This window comes from Lontra canadensis, unplaced genomic scaffold (assembly GCF_010015895.1).
Source record: "Lontra canadensis isolate GAN:19392208 unplaced genomic scaffold, GSC_riverotter_1.0 scaffold7, whole genome shotgun sequence".
NCBI lineage: Eukaryota > Metazoa > Chordata > Mammalia > Carnivora > Mustelidae > Lontra > Lontra canadensis.
In genome coordinates, this window is record NW_022631001.1 from 21,463,769 (window position 1) to 21,488,521 (window position 24,753).

At 38.4% G+C, this 24,753-nt stretch overlaps 1 protein-coding gene across 3 annotated transcripts in view; it reads left to right on the forward strand.

The window, feature by feature from the left end:
* The window catches only part of RSF1 (remodeling and spacing factor 1), a 156,716-nt gene extending 132,203 nt beyond the window's left edge, over nt 1–24,513 (forward strand). For all 3 annotated transcript variants that reach the window (XM_032852988.1, XM_032852987.1, XM_032852989.1), the window contains 9 exons: nt 929–1,033; nt 2,614–2,693; nt 7,591–7,645; nt 8,975–9,084; nt 12,058–12,125; nt 13,560–13,767; nt 15,458–15,678; nt 19,136–19,324; nt 21,965–24,513. In XM_032852988.1, coding sequence (XP_032708879.1) covers nt 929–1,033; nt 2,614–2,693; nt 7,591–7,645; nt 8,975–9,084; nt 12,058–12,125; nt 13,560–13,767; nt 15,458–15,678; nt 19,136–19,324; nt 21,965–22,527 — 1,599 coding nt within the window. In that variant the 3' untranslated portion in view covers nt 22,528–24,513. The remainder of the gene's footprint in view (nt 1–928; nt 1,034–2,613; nt 2,694–7,590; nt 7,646–8,974; nt 9,085–12,057; nt 12,126–13,559; nt 13,768–15,457; nt 15,679–19,135; nt 19,325–21,964) is intronic.
* Nucleotides 24,514–24,753: the final 240 nt, after the last annotated feature.

Below are 24,753 nucleotides of genomic sequence, written 5' to 3' on the forward strand. Positions count from 1 at the left end.
TTTAAGTTAAACATTTCTGAGTGTACATTTTAAGAGAATTGGTCATCTTAAATAATATAAAATGACAACTTAGGTCTAGTTATTATTACCCTTTATTTGTGAACATGATGGTCCTAAGTATAGCTCCATTCCTCATACCTTTGTCCCTTCGTGTTTGAATTTTCATGATAAAAAGGCTCATGTATGTTTCAGCGGGGAGCCTGCTTCTCCCTCTGCCTGTTGCTCCCCCTGTTTGTGTGCTCTCTTCATCTCTCTCTTTCTCTGACAAATAAATAAAATCTTTTAAAAATTAAATAAGTAAATAAAATCTTAGGATACCTGGGTGGCTCAGTCAGTTTTGTCTGATTCTTGGTCTCAGCTCAGGTTTTGATCTCAGGGTCGTGAGTTCAAGCCTCACATTGGGCTCCATGCTGGGCAGGGAGCCTACTTTAAAAAATATATAAAATTAAACAAAATCTTAAAAGAAAGAAAAAAAGAAAAAGTTGTGGGGCTCCTGGCTGACTCAGTCATTTGAGCATCTGGTTGTTGATTTTGGCTGGGGTCATGATCTCTGAGTCGTGAGATCAAGCCCCATGTCAGGCTCTGCTCAGCATGGAATCTGCTTGATTTCCCTCCCCCTCCTCCTGCTATTTCTTTCTCTCTCTCTCTCTCTCTCTCTAAAGTAAATAAATAAAATCTTTTTTTTAAAAAGAACTTAATTTTTCACTGAATTTTGTAGTTTAACATATTGCAAATTTTTTTTTACTTTTTTTAAAAAAATGTGTTAAATCCTAATTAGCAGAGCTTTTTTAGTTTTATGCAAATAAGGATACTCTGATACAGGGTACTTCTTAGTATAGTATTAAGAAATACTGAAATGTCTTTAACTTCAGAGTCACTGAATTTTAGTCATAGAACTAGGTTGACATTAACCTGTGGTTTATTTCAGATTCTTCTGTGTGACTCTTGTGACAGTGGGTACCACACTGCCTGCCTTCGCCCTCCTCTGATGATCATCCCAGATGGAGAATGGTTCTGCCCCCCTTGCCAACACGTAAGATCCAGCACACCTTTGTTTTTAGTCTTTCAGTTTTATATTCCAATTAATAATACTTTTTGACGGCCACTAAACGTTTTTCATTTTCAAAGCAGTTTGTATATACTGTTTCCTTTTTGTTTAAAATTCTGTGAAACTTGAGACTATTGAAAAAAACTACCTTTTATTAATATCTTTTAGGCCTTTTTTTTTTTCTTACCAAAGCATTTTTTGAAGACCTAATTTTTATAAAATTACAATCTCTGATATATTTTTTTTCTTACATTTGTTACAGGCACAAATAGCCCCAAATTAAAATTATATATGAGGGAAGAAATAAGTTTCTTTATCCCTTTGTTTCATCCTCTTTTTCATTTCTGCCTACCTCCTCCTTGTCAGTGTTGTGGATGGTGTTATGAATTATGTACCACTGTGACGCTACTGTGAATAGAAACATGGAGTATACTTCTCTTATATCTTGATTCAGGTGAATTTCCTTTGGAAGCTGAAGAACAGACTATTTTTATGCCACTGAACTCAAGGGGTCCTTCTGTCACAAGTCCAAGCTCCTCTCACTTTAAAAATGATGGGCTTTATTGCAGTTCCCATCGAAGTGGACTTCCTTGGCTTAGCATAGCTTTATCAGATATATTCTTCAGCTCTGTTTTGACCCAATCACCTTGTGGCATGGTTGTATAATTTTTTCCCATTCTCTTTTTTTAAAAGTAGTGATTGGCATCATTATATTGTATTGTACATAGAACCTTCTCCCTTAAAAATGTTGTGGGATTCTTAAAACTTTTTCATGACTGTCATGTAAACATGTTGAGCCAGATGCTGTTTTTTTTTTTTTTTAAGATTTTATTTATTTACTTGACAGACAGAGACCACAGGTAGGCAGAGAGGCAGGCAGAGGTGGTGGGGGCAGGAAGCTGGCTCCCTGCTGAAGCAGAGAGCCCGATATGGGGCCCGATCCCAGGACCCCGGGATCACGACCTGAGCCGAAGGCAGAGGCCTCAACCCACTGAGCCACCCAGGCGCCCCAGATGCTATTTTAAATGTTGATTACCACCAGCAGCATAGGCATAGAATGTATTTCTGGATGAGGCTGGGAGTTTCCGCAGCAGAGATACTGTGCTTATCCTCATTTCAGTAGAGGCTGAGTCACCTCTTTATGTAGTTAAACCCAAAGACCTTCTCAGTGTTCATTCACTGTGTGACCCCCTCTTCAGCTCTCAGAATTGCACGGTATCCATGAGCCAGCATGCAAGGGATAAATGTTTGTGGAAAGGTGTTAAAAATGATAATCACAGGGGTAGCTGGCACCCCACTGGGTATAGAGCTTTCTTTAAAGAAAAGAAATAGGGGCACCTGGGTGGCTCGGGGTGGGTTAAAGCCTCTGCCATCGGCTCAGGTCATGATCTCAGGGTCTTGGGATCGAGCCCCACATTGGGCCCTCTGCTCAGCGGTGAGCCTGCTTCCCCCTTCCCCTCTGTGCCTGCCTCTCTGTCTACTTGTAATCTCTGTCTGTCAAATAAATAAAATCTTTTAAAAAGAAAATAAAGAAAAGAAATAATACTCGTGTTTTGCTCTTTCAGAAACTACTGTGTGAGAAATTAGAAGAACAATTGCAGGACTTGGATGTTGCCTTAAAGAAGAAGGAACGTGCTGAACGCAGGTATTGTGATATTGTGATGTGTGTGTTAATGTTTTACTTGGGAATTTGATAGTAAAACTGTCTTGCAGTATAGGTTAATATATCTATCTAAAGTAATTATTGGCAAACTGTGCTGTGGGTCAAATGTGGCATGCTCCTTATTTTTCTATTCCCACTAGGAATGTTTGTTTTCCATTTTTAAATGATTGAAAAAAATCAAAACAAGAATCTTACTTCATGACAGATGAACATTGTATATTCCAATTTTGTTGTCCATAAAGTTTTATTGGAACACAGCTATTCTCATTTGTTTATATATTGTCTGTTGCTGCTTTAACACTACAGCAGCAAAGTTGAGTAGTTACAACAAAAACCTTTTGACCTGCCACGCCTAATTTATTATCTGTCCTTTTACAGGAAAAGTTTGCCAACTCCTGATCTAAAATATTTATCAAAACCTACTCTGAATATATATATAGTGCAGGATATATACCTTACTAAGTATGTAGTGAGTACAAGAAAATTCTAAGAACTGGTCTAGTTACCCATGTCATCTCTTTGGTTGGGCAGAATTAACACCGAGAAAATAAAGAGCATTGAAATGCTGAACTGTGTCATAAGAGTCATAACTTACAAGAAATGCCTCCCTTTTCAATTTACCACTGCACTGTAGTCTTAAAGCAGTTGTAGAAGACTTCTTGGAGGAGGTAAGACTGGAGTTGAATCCAGTCTTTAAAAGGGGGCTCAAAATCAGGATCATAAGTTTATGTTTATTTGTATTTATTTGTACCTTCTTCAGTTATTTTATCGCTAAACAATAGTAATTTAATGCTAAACAACACATCTTCAGTGTGTACCAGACTGAAGAGAAAAGGTGAGTGAGACGAAGCTCTCCTTACATGGAACTCACCTCTATCAGAGTACAGCCATATCAGCCAGTGGTACAGAAAGGTAGACAGATGGTATATTCAGAGCAATACAGGAACACTGGGAGGGCCATTTTAGTTTCTGGTAGAGGTTTGGGCTATCAGGCAAGCCCTTGGAAGATAACTTAGGGCTGGACATTCAGAGAAGGATATTTCAGGCAAAGAGCCAAATATAAGCAAAGACGAAGTGTGAACATGAGAGGGGGAGAGTGGTAGGAGATGAAGTTGTCAACACAGATTGAGGCCAGATTATGAACAGCTTGGCATTTGTGACTAGGGGATTTGAATTATTCTCTACAGGTAGCAAGAGAGCCATCAAAGGAGAGAGAAGTATAATCAGTTCTTTATCTCAGAAAAGAGGCCCTGGTAACAGTAAAAAGGAATTAGAGTTGAGACTGTTGCACTGGGGTCTAGGAGAGCTGGTGAGGCCTGCACTCGGGCATACCTTACATAATAAAGTGGTGGAGGTGTTAAAAGAGAATATTCAGAAGCTTAACCATTAATGCCCATTTGTACACATTATGAGAAAATCTGAACAATGTCTCCTGGTTGGTCTTACTATCTTCATTTGCTGCTACTGTAACCTTTACTTGCCCTCTCGTAGTCTTCCTCTCCCTCCAGTTTAGCTTGCTTTAAAACAGTCAGCTAGCTCATTTGATAATCCACTCACTTTACTCCCCCATACTGTGAACTCTGTGGGTTCTGACTCTAGATCCTGTTTTTTTTCCTTACTAGTCACCTTGAGCTCTCTGGTTTATAATGGATGCTATTTGGTTTAAAGGCAAAATTAATCTCTAAAGTTGACTAGGAGATAAAAATAGTTCATTTTTAAAAACCAGTTGTCTACCCTGGGGCTACTAATATATGTTTATAAAAAATTTAAAAATCATTAAAAAATCAGTTGTCTAAATACCTTTGTATTTAGAAACTCTGGATAATAGTCTTTCATGTAATTATTAGGATAATTTTGATATTCACAGTTTTTCCTGCTTTTATTTTTGACACTAGAAAAGGTTTAAGTAAGGATGCTTCAGATTAAATCATAATAAGAAATTAGGCATTTTCTTTACTCTTTCTGAAATCTACCTGCGCTTCTGAGAAATGAGCAGTTTTGTGGAAAGGCTGGTTAAAATTTTTTGACTATTGCCTCACTATAGGGTATATTCTTGCAATAAGAAGTACTTAAAATTTATGTTAAAATATGCCACAATACTTATTCACACTATTGGTCTCCCATTACTAACTCATTTGCTTTTCCTTTTCCTTTTGGTAATCCTTTTTATTTAAATGTCATCCTTTAAGAGGACATCCATAATTGTGGCTTTAGTTCACACAGGAAATCCTTTTTGAGATTGCATCACAGAAAGGAGAGCAAAGTTACTATTACAGAGAGAATAGTCTGCCACAAAGCCAGTTAACTGAATTACTGTTACTATTTTTTAATTCTTACCAGTAACCTGGTTAACAAAGTTTTCTTTATCTATAGCTCCTAATATAATAGCTCCTGATATATATGAATCCTAGGGGCTCTAAACAGCAAAATATGTATATTTCTAAAGTAAATAATATATTAACTGTAAACTCTAGTTGACTTCACTTGTTTTTAAAAATGAACATTTTTATTCATCCTTTTTAAAATCTGTAAACAATTTCTCTAGCACTCATTCTAGAACCTTAGGGCCTTGGTTACTCTCTATATCCTAGCACAAGAACATCTTTCCCTTTGTTCATACATTTATTCAGCATTTAACCAACATTTAGTGAGCATCCACTTTATGCCAGGCAATGTAATCAACATGAAGTGTATTATGTGGTCTCTACCTTAAAGGGCTCTACAGTATGGTGAAGAAGAAGGATATGTCAATCAGTAATTAGTGACTGGCCAGAAACTGACTACAGAGCTGGAGCTGTGATGCTCTGTGAAATTTGATGTTTCAGAAGTCCCTTCAACTGGTTGGTAAACATCCCTTCCAGAACTTGGTGCCAGAAATTATTTGGGAATTCAAATAGTTCTGTACTTCCAGAGTTCTTTTACTAGTGTTTGCTAGCAGAGAGTTGGATTTAATCAGGGTTGGAATTTTCCAGGTAATGTAACAGAGGGAAGGAGAGAAAGAGACAAGGAATTTGAAAGTATATGCAAAGGAGTATTTATAATGATGGACCATGGAGTCTAAGCCAGGTAAGGGGGAAAGTAAGGACACAAGGGAGTAATGGACAGTGAAAAGAGGCTAGGGTCGATGGATAGAGGTCCCACTGGAGTTAGGGAGTTGTTGAAATCAGTGTACCAGAGGGAATGAGCCAGAAAGTGAGCGAGTAGACGTCAAAAAATAGGTTCCCTGAAATTGAAATTTTAGGAAGGGTGTGGTTATTTCTAATGATGAGGTCTGGGCCCAGTATGATCATTGAGCCAGGTGGTGGTGAACAGAAGACATATGGAACAGAAGACATATCTTTCTAGAAGATTACTGAGCAAGAGAATGCTGTAATGAGTAATCATACCTACCTTCAAGAGCCTGCTTAACTGTTACCACCTATTTAAAGCCTCCAACTTTCTCAGCTTTTTTTTTTTTTAACTTTCTCAGCTTTTCAAACAAGTTATTCCTTTTTCATGTTTCCATTATACCTTTTCATAATGGACTACAGTCAGTTGCTAAATAATTGTGAGGATAAGAACCGTGTATTATTTGCCCTTGGAATTCCCAAGCCTGACACAAATCATGGTGGACTTGAACCAAATGTTTTTCAGTTGAGTTTGGGAGATAATAATCAAGTGAAAGTAGAGATTTTGCAATATAAAAGAGGAAGCTGATACAACAGTAAATCCTTGATTAGTGTAAGGATAGATACGTGTTGAACATATTTAATAACAGAACTCAAGTTCTGACTTATCCATGGAGCCTTCCCTGCTAATTTCAGCTACTACTGTTCTTGCCTTTCCTGGTTTTTAATTCATTAACTATACTATTTTTAATCAGTTTTTGATTAAAATAACTTTATCATTTTCTTACATGCCACTTTTTGACTGAATAGCTTTATAACCCATCTCAAAAAGACCATAAGATTCTTATTAGCAGAGCCAAGGGTTTCTAGGGCAGTGAAGGCTGCATTCTGAAGAACCCAGGTAACTGGATGAGTAATGCCCTTCTCTAAGGGATGTCACAAGCAAAGAGAGGAAGAGTGCTCATTATTTCTGTTCAGTTCAATGGACACTGGCCTGTATATAAGAGCTCATCTGTCCTTGGTGAATTAGATGAGGTTTGGGAGAACCAGAAAAAAAAAGCCTATTGAGTATAGTAATTTATTAGTGTGAAATTTGTTGAATTAAAATCAACAAGGGTCTGTTTCTTTGGAAAGAAACTATGGAGATCTCATTAGTGTTCTAAATCCACATTGCGTGAAGAAGCGTTGCCTGGCTCTAAAAATAATCTTCATTGGAGCAACTAGGGTGCAGAGCCCGTTATGTGGCTGCATGCCTTTTTTCTTCTCTGCAAATGCATGGTGTTAGTATCATTCCCTGGGACCTTGATATGATCCTATTGTGTAGAATTCTTTTTTTAGTATTGATACTTATTACCACAAGAGTATAGTTTTGTATAGACGCATATGAAAACTTCTAGCAGAACAGAGATCTAGTTTGTCCGGGGTTGACTTTCTGTGTAATCACTTTGTCAGTGAGCTGTAGCATGACTCTCCTCATGGATTTTCCTTGTCTACTTCAGTTCACAGGTTTTATTTCATCAGTATGATTACTTCCAAGACTACAATTTTTGGTTACACCTTTTTACAGTTTTTACCTTTAGAAAGTTTTGTGCCTACCACAGATACCAGTGCAATAAGCTCCATAGAGAGTAGCTAACATGTCTGTGTCCTAGCTAGCCTCTGCTGTTACCATGAAATCATAATTTTAGTATTGTCTGTGTTAGTAATGTTTTCATAATAATTTTATTTTTAGCAAATCTCATTTTGCATGCATTTTTGTTTTTCACTTAAAGGAAAGAACGTTTGGTGTATGTGGGTATCAGTATTGAAAACATCATTCCTCCACAAGTAAGTTCCTGGTTTGTACTATTTTTGAAGAAGAGACTGCCATAATTGTTCTAAAATTTAACCCACTTTATGTAATATGAATTGTTTTAAATACATAGTATACCTGTTTTATTAAAAGTGGAAATGTCGGGGCGTCTGGGTGGCTCAGTGGGTTAAAGCCTCTGCCTTCAGCTCAGGTCATGATCCCAGTGTCCTGGGATCGAGCCCTGCATTGGGCTCTCTGCTCTGCAGGGATCCTGCTTCCTCCTCTCTCTCTGCCTGCTTCTCTGCCTCCTTGTGATCTCTGTTTGTCAAATAAATTAAAAAAAAAAAAAAAGGTGGAAATGTAGGACCTTAAGGAAATCACCTGTATTTTCCCTCATGATTAAAATTAAATACATGCTGGACTGCTTGGTGGGCTCAGTTGGTAGAGCTTGCAGCTCTTGATCTCAGGGTTGCAGGTTTGAGCCCCACGTTGGGTATAGAGTCTACTAAAGAAAATAATAATAATAATAGTAAAATAAAATTACATATATGCTGATAGCCCTAAAATGTACTATCACATTCAAATCAGATTTATATAGCTCACCCCTATGGGGTTTATGTTCTAGGGTGGTTTTATTTTTTAACACTGTATTATACGGGGTAATTAGTTTTTAGCTTCTTTATGTGTTGTTTATGTAAAGTGACAAAAGAGTAGTTTAGGGAGATTGGGTTTTAATTCTGTGCTCTGGGTGTTTATTAAAAATCTCAGTATCTGTTCTTAACAGTTGGTTTCTTTGAAGGAATATTGTTTTACATTTATTAGTCTAATTTCTAATTAACGATATCCCAAGAGTGAAAGTACATGTAACATGGTTTTCATTTGAAATAAGGAAATGTTCCTAGTTTTGTACACACTATCATTCAGGCTTAATTAAATCACATCCTTAACTAACCAAGACAGGTTACTTCATCACCATGCTTCTTTCTTTTTCTAAATCCATTATTTCATTGATTCAGCATATCTTCTGAATATCTTCTATGTGTTCAATTTAATTATTTGTTAAAAAATCTATCAGTGGAGAAACTTCATCATGATTGTTTTAAAGGAGTTAATTATAAATTCACAGAAACATAAGAATTTTAATACAGAAGGGCTTCATCTTTTGATCACCAGTACTCTTTTGAATCTCTCTACTTAGCATTGCCATGTTCATTCCATTTTGTTGGGGGGTGGGTGGGATCACCTCACTTTTTCGGAACTTTAACATGTGCTGCCTAGACAGACATTAGAAAACTATTCATTCTAAGAATCTTTTTTTTTTTGTCCTAATAACCTCTATGTTTGTTACCATATTTTTAAACCAGGAGCCAGATTTTTCTGAAGATCATGAAGAAAAGAAAAAAGATTCAAAAAAATCCAAAGCAAACTTACTTGAAAGGAGATCAACAAGAACACGCAAATGTATAAGTTACAGGTATGAAATATGTGGAAATGGTAAAAGTGTAAAATGTCTTTTTTAATTATCCAGAATGACCCAAAGGTACATGCTTTTCCCTTTATAATGCTCTTTAGTTGCTTGTATATATTTGTTACTTGCTGTCTGTAGAATCCTGCCGCTTCAGAGCACCCAGCATGGTCCTTTCAGAGGGTGAATTTGCTCCTGTCATCCTCTTCTGCTTAATATACTCTGTCAGATTTCTCTAGCTCTTGGGATAAGGCCTTTAACAAGGCCCCTACAGGCACCGTAGAGTCTGCTCCATACTTAGCTTTTTAGCTCCGTGTCATCCACATTTTCCCTCACTCTGTCATTATCAGCCACAGTCGTCTTTCAGCTCCTTTGCATGTGCTGTTTACTCGACCTAGGATTTCCCTCCTGCTTTCAGCTTGTTACCCTTCTCTTGACCAAATCTATTATATGCCCTCGTGGCAACCAATTCTTCTCTTAGAAAGTACTTGTCATGGTTGTAATGATTGTGATTTTAGTTACTGAATTAGTATTTCTCTCCCTGACTGGACTATTAGCATGAAGGTAAGGAACACGTCTATTTTACACATTCTTTCGCCCTTGGCAGCTTAGCATAGTACCAAGAGATAGTAAATGCTCCACAAATGTCTGTTGAAAGAATCAGTAAATATAGTTTGGTTTTCCATCTCCTTCTGACCCTCCCCCTGCTTGTGATCTTTCATTCTCTCTCTCTCTCACAAACGCAAAAAAATTTTTTTAATTAAAAGAAATAATTGCAACACATGACAAAACATTAAAATCTTTAATACTTAAAAAGCTCTCACAAATGAGTAAGAAAAGATGCGTAGTGGCTGATAAAATGGGCAAAGGTTTCAAATCAGTGCTTGTAAAAGAAAAAGCAAAAATGACCAATAAACATGAAACTAATTTTTGACCTTACTCAGCAATCACATTAAAATTGAAAGAACAAGAAAATAATTTTGCTTTTCAAAATTAGAACAAAATTGATGATAAAATTCATCAACTTCATGGTTATATTATAAATTACTACAACCCTTGAAGAACAGTTTTTATACTCTTTAAAGCCAACAGTTTTATAGAATACTAAGAACAGACGTATAGTCCAACAAATCTCTTGGTGAAACCTCGGGCATCAAGAGTTATGATAGAGTTATGATAAGATAGAGTTATGTAGAGTTACAATAAAATACTGAGGAAGGGTAGCGTTTAGATGGAATGTAAAAGAAGCAATGAAGAGTTATGTTCAAGGCAAATTTATCAGATCTAGACCCCATAGGGACATGGGTTCCTGTTTCCTTGAAAGCATAGAATTTGAAGTCGATGTGTAGAGTGTCATATCCAATCCCTTATTCAGAGCTCTGTATCTGGGATATAAATCAAGGCTACTTATTTGTGTTAAAAATAACAAATCCTCCAGGCAAGCGTGGAATGTTTTATTCTTACTGATACTATTTTGTAAGTCCAAAGGTTCTGATGGTCTCTGACATAGAAAACCAAGTTTTTCAGTGAGTGAGAAAGTAGAAGTCATTCAAAGGAAGAGGCTGTTTTGCCACTTTATACTGAAACATACCATTAGGAGAAAATGTTGTTTTCTGTTAACTGTATCTGGCTTTATCTGTATCTTTTATTCTAGCCTGATGAGTGGATGCACAGATTTTTACTTTCTCAGAATTTGTTTAAGAAAAGCTAAGCTACAGCTGCAAGGTTGTTTTTCATAGCTGTGTTTGTAATTGTGAAAAAATTGGAAGTAAACTTTAAATTATGATACATCTATAAGATTAGATACTATATAGCCATTAAATACTATGTTGTAGAAGAATTCTTAACCTGAAACTTCTGGCTTCTCTGAAATTAGAGATAAAATTTTATGTTTATGTAGATTTTTTTTTTCCTAGAGAGGAAATCCATAGCTATAATGAGTTTCTTATGAAAAGACAAAATATTTGGCTGTTAAACTCTGATGTTAATCCATTGTCTGCCTTTAATCCAGCACTGTCCAGTGTGATTTACTGTGGTTATGGAAGGGTGCTCTTTCTTTCCTCTCTAGCCTGGTAATTGTAGCCATACGTAGCTGTGGAGCACTTAAAATCCACCTGGTGAGGAACAGAATTTTTTGTTTTAATTAATTTAAATATAGGTAGCCACACGTGACTAATGACCATATTTTGCTTAGTTTTAGACAAGCCACTTTATCCTTTTGGTCACCTCAGGTCTAAAGTCTAGCGAGTTTTGTATGTGAAGAAATCTTGAGGATCGTCTAGACTTGTCTTGTTTAAGTTGGGGGCAACGGCCTTTGTAAGAAAAAGTACTTTTACCTAGTTCTAAAATTCTGACCATCTATGTATGGATTTTGGTAATAATAGTAATACCATCTCCGATGACAGTAATCATGTAGTTCTCACACTTAGTATTACTTCTGGAACACTAATTCAACTTACTTCACTGTTTGATTTGTGTAGTTAGAGGTTGGCAAACTGTGGCCCATGGAGCAGGTCCTGGCTCACTGCCTGTTTATATAGCCATAGCCCGTGACCTAAGGATGGTTTTTGTATGTATAAATGACTGAAAAAAGAACCAAGAGAAGAAAATTTTAGGACAGTTACATGAAATTCAAATCCCAGTGTCCATGGATAAAGTCCGCTTGCGTTCTCCATGGCGGCACAGCGACGGGGCTGTGTGGCTGCGGCAGAGACTGTGGAGTCTACAGAGCCTAGAAGAGTTCCTGTCGGGCCCTGTACAAAATAGTTGCTGATGCCTGGTATAGCTGATCTTCGAAAATGAGTTAGATCCCGATTTACAAAAGAAACTGAGGTTCATAGGAGTGAAGTGATGTAGTCCAAGTCACACAGTCCCGAAGTGGCAGAGAGCATTTTTATATTCAGGCCTTTTTCATTTCAGAGGCAACTCCTCCTAACCCATGTACCAGGCCAGGCTGTGATGTGATTGTTGTATATATTTTAGATTTGATGAATTTGATGAAGCAATCGATGAAGCTATAGAAGATGATATCAAAGAAGCTGATGGAGGAGGTATGTGTTTATCATTCCCTCTTCTTCGTATGAGTTGGCCAATAAGTTAACTTAAAATGCCCTGATTAGGGGCACCTGGCTGGCTCAGTCAGTAGAGCATGTGACTCTCTATCTCTCGGGGTCGTGAGTTCGAGCCCCACGTGGGGCATAGAGATTACTTTTCAAAAAAAGACAGAAAAACAACACTGATTAGAGCAGTAAGCATATATATTTTTTTATTCTCTAATGATGTTAAATGTCTGAGATTCAAAATAATTTGTGGACATAGTGTCAATGGGTAGACTCAGATCTTACTAATTATTTTTTAAGCAGTTTTATGACCTGTTATAAAATGTAAATGTTCCTCTATAGATTAAAAAATTTATTTCTGCTTCCAAAGAGAAAATCCACTTAAGGGGCACCTAGGTGGCTCAGTTGGTTGAAGCCTCTGCTTTCGGCTCGGTCATGATCTCAGGGTCCTGGGATCGAGCTCTGTGTCGGGTTCTCTGCTCGGCAGGGAGCCTGCTTCCCCCCACCCTCTCTGCCTGCTTCTCTGCCTACTTGTGATCTCTGTCTGTCAAATAAATAAATAAAACCTTTAAAAAAAAAAAGAAAACCTGCTTAAACTTTCTTGTTGTTTATGTTTAGATCACTACAGATACAGCATCTTAAAAATTACAGATAATCTGAATCTGAATGATTGCTTTAGATCAGCCTTTTAAAAATCAGTATATTAATTCCATAGTCTTTAACAGGTGACATAAAAACAGAAGGATTTAAAGGTAAATTAAGGAGAATGACATAGAGAATTACCAGCGCTCTAGTATGGAGCATTGTGGTTTCCATTCGTACTTAGGAAAACTCTGAGGAGGATTAGCAGTAAGTAGGCTGTCTGAAGAACTCACCAGCTTTTCCAGGGCTCTGCACCTTATTGACAGTTTTGCTGCAGGACTCTCATCTTTTCTGTCCTGCACACACAGTTAAAACAGATTGGTCTCTTTCTAAAGCCATGTCCAAAAGACAACTTTGAAGAAGAGATTCTTGAGTGATTGCTAATAGGTATGATGTTTCCTTTGAGGTTGATGAAAATGTTCTGGAATTTGTTAGTGGTGATAGTTGCATAACTTTGTGACTACTGAAAACCTCTGAACCATACACTTTAAAAGGGTGAGTGTTATATATATGCAAATTATATCAAATTTTTAAAAATGTTCTTTACATGGTGAACTTCCACTTAGTAGACTAAACATGTGCAAAAATTCTCTTGATGAGAGCTCTGTCAGATGAAGTTGTGAGAAAACCACTTATTTCTAGGAAAAAAATAAATGAGCCTAAACATGAACAAGGACCGCTCTAGATATTAAAGAGAAGCTTTTAATAAACGTACTGTCATCTCTCTTCCTCCCTTTATTCCCCTTATCGCACCTCTCCCCCTCCTCCCACCCCCAAACTCAGGAGCTGGCCGAGGAAAAGATATCTCCACCATCACAGGTCACCGTGGGAAAGACATCTCTACTATTTTGGATGAAGAAAGAAAAGAAAATAAACGACCCCAGAGGGCAGCTGCTGCACGCCGGAAGAAACGCCGGCGCCTAAATGATCTGGACAGTGACAGCAACCTGGATGAAGAAGAGAGTGAGGATGAATTCAAGATCAGCGACGGGTGCGTGGTTTGCCAGCAGATCCCATTCACTAGATACAGGCTTAAATGGGGCTCGAGGAGAAGCTCGGCCAGGTTGTGACGGGGCTTTGGTCCTTCATGCACGTGGACGATCTCTTTCATTTTCAGGCTATTTAAAACAGATTCAAGACTACGGATCTTGGTGCTTTTTAGATCAATACGTTTAATATTCAAAATCGTGTTTACATTTTATTAACTAGGATCGAGCATTCATTTGCTGTGCATCTCCATACCACCTTCCACCAACATGTCCTTGAGAGGTTCCTAGTCAAATGTGAGAATTAGACGAAGTTTAGGTGATTAGGTGCTATTCTCTGATGACCCACAGAGCTTTGGGTTGGGGCAGGTAATCCAGTGTGGAAGACCAGGAAGGATTTTCCTGCAGACCAAGTGTCGAAACAAAACCGCAGAGTTTCTCCTCTAGATTGTTAGTGGGAGAAACAAACTTGAAAACCACAAAAAAGTCATTCTGTGTCATTGCTACTAAAATGTAGGTAAAGTTAACCCTAACTTAGGTTAGGGTATAAAGGAAGAGTTTGATAAATCTAGAGAGTTCAAAGAAAGCCTCAGAATGGAAATAAAGCTTGATCTGAAATTTGAGGAAAGAAAAATTAGGCAAATCAGTGAGTTTGAGATTTTCCAGTGGGATGAGAAAGAGGCTACCCTAAGAGCAGTCACGTGTTGAAGACAGCAAGGCATAAGACATCATGGAATATTTAGGAAGCTCCTGGTATGTCAGGGTGGCAAGAATATGAGGAAGAAGTAGAGAGTGCCCAGCTGGAGATGTGGCTAAAAGATAAAAAGGACCAGATGATGGAGCGATTTGTTTGTCATGCACAGGAGTTTGCACTCTTACCCTGAAGATGATGAAAGCCCGTGGATGGGTTTTTAAGCATCAGGCTAATTAGGTTTATGTTTCAGAAAAATTCATCCTGACATTCATTTGGACGCTATCTGGAGGGGAAATGAGTCTAGAGACTAGAGGGACTCCCTGGGCAATTGCTATAGTGGTTTAGGTGGGAGATGAGTGTCTGACAGAGAAGAGGGATCAGGTTGGGGATAGTATCTTTAAGAGGGTGACTCAGAGGGCACCTGGGTGGCTCAGTTGGTTAAGTAACTGCCTTCGGCTCAGGTCATGATTCTGGAGTCCTGGAATCGAGTCCCGAATCGGACTCCCTGCTCAGCGGTTAAGTCTTCTCCCACTGACCTCTCTCCCTCTCTCATTCTCTCTCTCTCTCAAATAAAATAAAATCTTAAAAAAAAGGGGGGGTGACTCAGAGAGGAGCTAATAATTGATTAGATGGGAGAAATTAGGAAAAGTACCAGGTTTCTGGTCTGAGTTACTGGATAGGTAATAGTTCTAAATATACGGTTTCGAAACAGAAGAGAGGAATAGGTTAGGAAATAATGAGTTCTCTTTGGGACATGTTAAATTTAAGGCATGTGGGGGACATCCCAAGATGCGAAAGAAATTTATGTACAAAAATCAGCATCAGTTCATCTTCTTAACTTCTCCGAAGAGAAAAATAGATGGCAAGACCTTTCTCCATTTTATTAACAGACAAATTGATAGAATTATCCAGATGTTTTACATTAACCATTACTGAATGATTCATTGGACTTGTTAGAATTTGAACTCAGAATCATAATTCATCTGGTTTCTATTGGACAGATCTCAAGATGAGTTTGTTGTATCTGATGAAAACCCAGATGAAAGTGAAGAAGACCCACCATCTAATGATGACAGCGACACTGACTTCTGTAGCCGGAGACTGAGGCGACATCCCTCCCGGCCAATGAGGCAAAGCAGGCGTTTGCGAAGAAAGACCCCAAAGAAAAAGTACTCTGATGATGATGAAGAGGAGGAGTCTGAGGAGAACAGTAGAGACTCTGGTAAAAATAATTTGTACCCGTATCACACCAACTCAATTCTTAGAACTTCTGGATTAAGAGTTCTTTTTTTTTTTTCCCCCCCTAAAGATTTCATTTATTTATTTGACAGAGAGAGGGGGATCATAAGTTGGCAGAGAGGCAGGCAGCAAGAGAGGGAGGAGGCAGGCTCCCTGCCAAGCAGAGATCCCGATGTGGGGCTTGATCCCAGGACCCTGAGACCATGACCTGAGCTGAAGGCAGAGGCTTAACCCACTGAGCCACCCAGGGGCCTCTGGAGTTAAGAGTTCTGAAGATACGGACACCTGGGTGACTCAGTGGGTTAAGCCTCTGCCTTCAGCCCAGGTCATGATGTCAGGGTCCTGGGATCGAGCCCCACATCAGGCTTTCTGCTCGGCGGGAAGCCTGCTTCCCCACCCTCTGCCTGCCTCTCTGCCTACCTGAGATCTCTCCCTCACTGTCAAATAAATAAATAAAATCTTAAAAAAAAAAGTTCTTAAGATAAAATTCCATTCATTTGTAATATAAGCTTTCTGATAAAACTTTGGATTCTCATGAGTCACTAGTAAGTAAGTTTTTCACAGAAAGCACATAAAGCATGTCTAAGAAAATAAATACCAGGGCATGTGGCTGGTTAAGCTTGCGCCTTTGGCTTGGGTCGTGATCCCAGGGTCCTGGGATCGAGCCCTACATCGGGCTGCCTGCTCAGCGGTGAGTCTGCTTCTCCTTCTCTTCCTTGCTCATGCTCTCTCTTGCTCTCTCTCTCTCTCTCTCTCTCAAATAAATTTTTAAAAATAAATAAATAGGGACAGCTGGGTGGGTCCGTTGGTTAAGCATCTGCCTTCGGCTCAGGTCATGATCTCAGGTTCCTGGGATCAAGTCCCATATCAGACTCCTTGTTTAGCAGGGAGCCTGCTTTTACCTCTGCCTGCTATTCTCCCTGCTTGTGCTGGCTATCTTGCTCTGTCTCTCTGACAAATAAATAAAATCTTTTATAAATAAATAAATATGGATAAGTGTGTTAACTGCATACCAAATTCATTTAGGATTGTAATGAATTCTTTTGGTGCAAAGTTTCCTTGCCTAGACTTTATCTTTTGTTATTGTTGTTGTTGTTGTTGTTGTTCTTAAAGATTTTTTCATTTATTTATTTGACAGACAGACATCACAAGTAGGCTGAGAGGCAGGCAGAGAGAGGAGGAAGCAGGCTCCCTGCCAAGCATAGAGCCCGATCGGGACTCAATCCCAGGACCCTGGGATCATGACCTGAGCCAAAGGCAGAGGCTTTAACCCACTGAGCCACCCAGGCACCCCTAGACTTTATCTTCATAGAGTTTCTTTGGACTCATTCTCAATAAGCTGAGAACATTTTTCTCAGATACCTGGCAGTTGGAAAGAGAAGGTTCACCAGTTATTTCTAACACTTAGATCACTATCAGTGAGTGATTCATTCGTTTTTATAAATTAGTATTTTATAAATTAGTAGTAGTTGATGTTCTTATCCCTTTTATGTTTATCCCTATTAATTGAATAAATAGTGACAGGCCTAGCACCTAAAAGAACAGATAGGATTGGCAGAAAGGTAGCTGTCCTCTCATTGAGGAAATGTCACAGCCAGGAAGGAGTATTATATCCTTCACCTGCTGGGCTTATGGGTTTTTTTGTTTCATATAGCGTATAACCCTAGTAGAATTATCAAAATCAGATATTTTAAAACATTGAGGGGCGCCTGGGTGGCTCAGTCAGTTATCTGCCTTTGGTTTGGGACATTTTCTCAGGGTCTGGGACTGAGTCCCACATCAGGCTCCTTGCTTGGCGGGGGAGTGTGCTTCTCCCTCTCCCTCTGCCCCTTCCTCTCCCCTTGCTCGTGCACGCTCTCTCTCTCTCTTTCTCTCAAACAAATAAATAAAATCTTTAAAAATAATTAAATAAAACACTGATATATTACTTTATCTGATTAACAGTATACATTAAGATTTCATCAGGTATCCCAAAATTGTCCTATCAATTTTTTTCTAGTCCAGGATCTAATCCAGGAGTACACACTGCATTTATTCATGTCTCTAGTCTCCTTTAGTCTAAAATATTCCTTAAATCTTGTCTTTATCGAGCCTGACGATTTTGAAGAATACACACTAGTTAATTTGTAAAATGTCCCTCAGTCGGGGTGTTTTTTTTGTTTGTTTACTATGATTAGATTCAGATTATATATTTTTCAGCAGGAATATCACAGAACTAATATATGTTCTCCAGGTCTCCGATATTTTTCTCTTTCGAATTAACAGTGATTTGTAGGAGGGCATTTTGAAACTATATATATACCATTTCTTTTCAGATGTTTCATCCATAGTTTTAGCATTCATTAATGATTTCCTGGCTCTATCATCCCTTTTATATTTATTATTTGGTGTTCTTTAAGAAAGTGCTTTCCCTTCTCCCCTATATATTTCTTTATATTAGTATAAACTTGTGGATTCTTATTTTAGTCTGTGGATATAATATGTTATCACCATTATGTAGGCTCATTTTTTCCCAGATTTGGCCAGTAGGGACTCCTTCAGACTGTTGGTGAGCCATTTTGAAATGTTTGAAATTCATTTAAAGCTGGATGTGATAATTCAGTGGAATTCGTTAGCACCCCTGAAAAACTGCTCTAGTCTCTGGTTTACTATGAGAGGTCACAGTCTCTGGTTTACTATGGTCATAGTCTCTGGTTTACTATGCAGAGATGGTAAGGATAGTGCTATGTAACAACACTTTGAGAGCTGAGGTAGCCCTGTATACTATAATTAGCAAATTTGATTTCCGTGGGGAAGCCAGAACTGTAACTCCAACTCTATACTTCTTTAAGACAGGTTTCTCAGTTTTCTGGGATTAGAGATTTTAATCTGTGCAGTACATTGTGAAGTTATAATTGTACCAGACATCTGTACACATGGGAACAACAGGTTATTTTGAGGCAAAATAGTAACCGAATAGTCACCAAGAAGAGCAGCCATGTAGCTGGCTGGGTAGCTTTAGGTTGAATGAGCTAAAGATCATGTAAAACATCTACTCTCAAACACTGGCTGCTAGTAAGAAACATTAGTGAGCTTTGGGATTAAAGACCCTTACACATTTACTCATACTACTAAGAGGAAAATAAGAGACTTATAGTGAGTGGTGCCTGGCTGGCTCAGTCAGTAGAGTATGTGACTGTTGGTCTTGGGCTTGTGAGTTTGAGCCCCATGTTGTGTGTGGAGCCTACTTAAAAAAACAAGAGAATTGCTTCTCGGCCTTTTGGCTAAGATCAAGTGTAAAAAAAAAAAAAAAAAAAGAGGGAGACTTAGAACCATTATTATTAACTTAAAAATTGTTATTACTGAATCCTACTTACTAAGAGCTTTACATTTTTATAACCTAGGCTAATTACATTTCTCGTTAAAAACTTGCATTTTGTTATTTCTTTTTTCTTGAACAGAAAGTGATTTTAGCGATGATTTTAGTGATGATTTTGTAGAAACTCGGCGGAGGCGGTCAAGGAGGAACCAGAAAAGACAAATTAACTACAAAGAAGATTCCGAAAGTGATGGTTCCCAGAAGAGTTTACGACGTGGGAAAGAAATCAGACGAGTTCACAAGCGTAGGCTTTCCAGCTCAGAGAGTGAAGGTAAGGAGTAGATCTCCAGTTTATAGAAGTTTGGACAAGGCATTAATAGAAGCTATAAACTCAGGATTGTGGTTCTATACCATTTCATAGAAATTCAATAATAAGCAGTGATATCTTTGAGACAAAATCCATTCTTTTTTGCCTGATCTCTTTTACAGTTAAAATAAATGATACTTGATAAGATACTAATTTTTAATGTCTCCATTGTAATAATTTTTCATTGAAATAGACAAGGCTTGGAAAATTAAGATCTGAGCAAGAATTCTTCTGCTCCCTTATTAATCATGGCCCTCATTTTGAGATAACCTATTCCCCGGATAATTAAACAGTTGCAAATACAGGGACCTGCTGTCTCTTTCCAACTTGACGGTGCGCTTCAGTTGGTTTTATTTCTTAATAGTTTTAGCTGTGAGCTTCAGTTGTTTTATTTCTTAATAGTTTTAGCTGTGCTCCATGCCAGGAGTATAGGAAAAGCTCTAAAGTGTGAATTCGTGATATCCATTTAGTCTTGTGGTTGTTCCAGTTCTTTTAAATGATTCTAACCTTTACATAATTCTCCATTATTTATTATGTCTTGAAGATTTCAAAGATCCTTATCAGTTAAGTTTGAGCCCAAGCCAGGAAAGAAAGGGAAGAAATAGTTGAACATGGGAGACTAAAGAAAGGAGATGAACATCTGATTGTGTGTATTTATCTTCATGTCTCATTAAAGATAAACAAATTCAGTAATTCAACTATTAAAAACAAATACTTATTGCACTGGTCACTATTCTAGGCACTGTGACTGGAAAAGTGAACAGAAGAGCCAAAAATCTGTAACCCTTATTTTAATTTGGGGGAGAGATAATAAGCAAGATAAAGAAGTAGAACAGATGCTATATTAGGGATAAATGCTGTGGGGAAGAATAAAGGAGAAAGCGGACCTGGGTTGGGAAGAGTGGCTGGGATCTCACATAGGGCACCACAGGAACGCCTCACTAAGACGACCACATTCGAGTAAAGACTTGACATAATGTTGGTGTGTGTCATGCATTTATCTGAAACAAGAGCGATACAGGCAGATGGAGCAACTAACGTGAAGGCCTGGAGTCAACTTTGTGTCTGGCGTGTTCAGGAATGGAGAGAAAGGAGGCCAGGGTGGTGGAAGGAGAATGATTGAAGGGAAGAATTGCATGAGATGATACAGAGATCAGCAGGGGTCCCAACACGAAGACAGTAGTCCACAACTACAGCCACCTGTTTGTGTAAACACTTTGTAAATCAAGGTTTATTGGACCAGCCACGCTCATTGTTTCTTACATATTGCCTATGGCTGCTTTTGCATGAAGTTGAGTAGCTGTAATGGAGACTGTAGGGCCTGCGCCTTTACAAAAAACAGAACAAGCAAATTGCCAAACTGATGAACTGTGCCATCCGGTTGAACTTTCTGTGGTGATGGAAATATGCTCTGTCTGTGCTGTTGAGGATAGTAGCCACTAGCCTCCTGTGGCTGTTGAGCACCTGCAGTGTGACTGGTATGACTGAGGAGCTGAATTTTTCATTTGTACTTTAAGTCCTTTAAATTTACAATAGCTACACGTGATTCGTGACTACCATATGGGATAGCACAGTAGGCCATTGTATAGTATAAACTTTGGAGTTTATTCTCTGTGAGAAGATAAATAATTGGAGGAGTTTGAGCAGAGCAGTGATATGATCTGACTTATATTTTAATTTGCTGTGGTAGCTGTGTTACGAATAAATTTAAGGGGAGAAGGGCAGAATCTAGGAGACCTATTGGGAACCCACTGAAACAGGCCCAGTAAAAAGTGATGGTGGGTGAGACTAGGTCAGTGGTAGGAAAAGGGCGAAAGGTCTACCTTTTAAAGGTAGACAAAGAGGATTTACTGTTTGGTTAGATGGGAGAAAGAAAATCAAAATATGACTAAGTGATTAGAACACTAGAGTTGCCGGTGACTCAGACCGGGGAGACCAGAGCAGTGCAGGTTTGAGGCAGAAGTGTAGGACCTTGGTTCGGGACATACCAGGTTTGAAATGCCTGTTTAGAAATCCCAGCATAGTTGTTGGGTTGGCGGATTGTTGATACGTGAGTCTGGAATTTAGGGGTGGCCTAGAACAAGGTCATCAGCATATAGATGCCAAGCCATGAGATTAGGTGAGACCACCCAGATGTAAATAGAGACAACAAGAAGACATTGAAAGACTGCCAAGGAAGGACATTTAATAATATGGGTTAGGGGTTAGCGCACTGTTTCAGATGCCCAGAGTTGGGTGCTCAGTTTAATCTTTCCTTATCAGTCTGTATACATGATTCCATAATTGGAGGGATAGTGGATAGGGGTTTCTCAGTTTGTGACCACCCTATCTTCATCTAATTTAAGGATCATCCTGTTTGTTTTCTAAGAAATGGGATTTTGCTCTTTCCTAAAATCTTAGTTAAAAAACACACTATGGATCATTCTGTGGATTGTTAAGAGGCCTGAGAGGATAGAGAAATCAGGCCAGTTATTGGAGGGAAATAGGATACATGGGCAAGTCTGCAAGCAGGATATGGGGTGAATATGGGGAGGAAAAGGAAAATTACTTGTAAATCTGTTATGGTTAACTGTGTCGATGGCTTAAATGTGCTGTTTATTCTAGAGAGCTATATGTCCAAGAACTCTGAAGATGATGAGCTAGCTAAAGAATCAAAGCGGTCAGTTCGCAAGCGAGGTCGAAGCACAGATGAGTATTCAGAAGCAGATGAGGAAGAAGGAAAACCATCTCGAAAACGGCTACACCGGATTGAGACAGACGAGGAGGAGAGTTGTGACAATGCTCATGGAGATGCAGATCAGCCTGCCCATGACAGCCAGCCCAGGGTCCTGCCCGCAGAACAGGAGAGCACCAAGAAGCCCTATCGGATAGACAGCGATGAGGAAGAGGACTTTGAAAATGTAGGCAAGGTGGGGAGCCCTTTGGACTATAGCTTAGTGGACTTGCCTTCCACCAATGGACAGAGTCCTGGCAAAGCCATTGAGAACTTGATTGGCAAGCCAGCTGAGAAGCCTCAGACCCCCAAGGACAACAGCACAGCCAGTGCGAGCCTGGCCCCCAATGGGACAAATGGTGGGCAGGAGGCAGGGGCACCAGAAGAAGAGGAAGATGAGCTTTTAAGAGTGACTGACCTTGTTGATTATGTCTGTAACAGTGAACAGTTATAAGACTTTTTTTCCATTTTTGTGCTAATTTATTCCACGGTAGCTCTCACACCAGCGGGCCAGTTATTAAAAGCTGTTTTATTTTTCCTAGAAAACTCCACTACAGAATGACTTTTTAGAAGAAGAATTTCAACAAACCCTGAAGTCTTTCTGTGAAGTGACCAGTTTTGAACTTTGAAGATAAATAATTGCTGTAAATTCCTTTTGATTTTCTTTGTCCAAGTTCATGGTCCTTGGTAATTTCATTCATGGAAAAAATCTTATTATAATAACAACAAAGATTTGTATATTTTTGACTTTATATTTCCTGAGCTCTCCTGACTTTGTGAAAAAGGGTGGATAAGAATGCATTCCGAATCTGTGAGGGCCCAAAACAGAATTAGGGGTGGGAGAAAGCACTTGTGCTTTAGCTTTTTCATATTAAATATATATTATATTTAAACATTCATGGCATAGATGATGATGAACAGACTGTTTAAAAGTTCCAGTCTGTATTGTTGCAGTTTGAGAACTGTAGATAACATCATACATAAGTCATTCAGTAACAGCATTCATGATATCAACTTGTTTACTATTGGAGATAACCACACTTAATAAAGAAGAGATGGAGAAAGCACCATCATTAAAAACTCTAACCTGAGTTTCTGTTATAGCGGAGTTTCTTGTTTTGAAAAAAATCATCTGAAAAACATTTGTACAGTAAAATGTATAATGAAGCTTTGACAACCAGATTGTGCTAGCAGCAAATTTTTTTTAAGCAGCTTTATGCAGTGGTGATGAGGTGGCCTCGAATATCTTATCAATGGAGAGTTACTAGTGAAATAAGCACGGTCTTTCTTTAGGCCGAGGTGGACTGTAAACTTTTTAGCAAGTATAACTCTTATCTTCCGGCCACTTACTATTTAAATATCTGAAATATCCCATTTGGAAAGAAAAACATCTATACATAACATACATGAAGAGATGCTAAGCTAACAGCGGTATTTTAGCACATTTGATGACGGGGAAAGGATTTTCAGGTGAATTTTAACTGGTCTATTCTTGCCCTTAGTATCTACTTCAAATTGAAGTCTACAAACAAAGCAGTTCCTTTGGGAGGTTTTTAGTTTGAGTTTTAGCATGTATGTGTGTGTATATGTGTGTGTATGTGTGTGCGTTGGAATTTCCTATCTGCCTGGATATATTAGCAGGGTTTGAATGTAGTTTTGGCCTTTGGCCATTAGACTTCTATTAAAATTCATTAATAGTCACACGACCAACCTAGAGTTGATTGAGAACCGCCAATATACTTAATGGGCATGACATCCATTTCAAACATCTCAACACTTTAATGAAAGATAAGCCCTTTGTTTCAAGAAAAAGGGGTTTATAACTAAATATCTAACATGTAATTGACACTAAAATATGAACTTTGTCTTATTTAGTTACTGTTACAGCTGTAAAATTTCAGGCAGAGCCATAAATAACATTGTACAAAGTGTAGCACTTGTGATTAAACCTTGCCTGTCAAATTCTGAAGCCTTCAGCCATTACTTCTGTGAATACTTTTGCCCTGGGATTTGGGTTTTTCTGTTCCGGTGTTGTGTCTGTTGCCGGCAATGGACACACCATATCTGCTGCTGGCCCAAGGAACTTTGTTAATTTTTCTTTCCAAATTAAGCATTATATGTGCTAGTCAGTGTATAGTAAAGCACTTCTCTTTTTTATTATTAAAAAGCTGGCATTAGACTTGCATTATAAATACCTCTCTAGAAACTTTATACTCCTTCTTTTCCTTTCAACAGGTGTTGCCCTTAAATCTTATCTTTTGGCCTTGAAAGTTTATAGCTGTTGTTTTCATTTGTTGGTTCTTTTGTTTGTTTTGTTTTGTTTCACTTTAGTTGTGTAGTACCTGCCCATTAATATTTTTGCTTTGATTCTAGCAATGTATATGTATCTGTATAAAAAAATAAAATAATGAAAGCAGCCTAAAAATAGGATGCACCAATAGCATGTGGTTCCAAGCAAGTTGTGATTTTTTATTATGAGACAGTGTTCCACTGGAAGGGAGGGAAGGGCTCACAATCACTCTCAGAGCAGGGTTACGTAAGGAGCCATATTCACATACCAAGCCTCCTTTCTAGCCAGGTTTGTTCATTTGTTTGAAAGTTGGGTGGGAATGTTAGTTATCCTTTTTAACTATCCAACAGGCAGGCAATAGAAGGATTCCTACTAGTGCAAGGTAAGTGG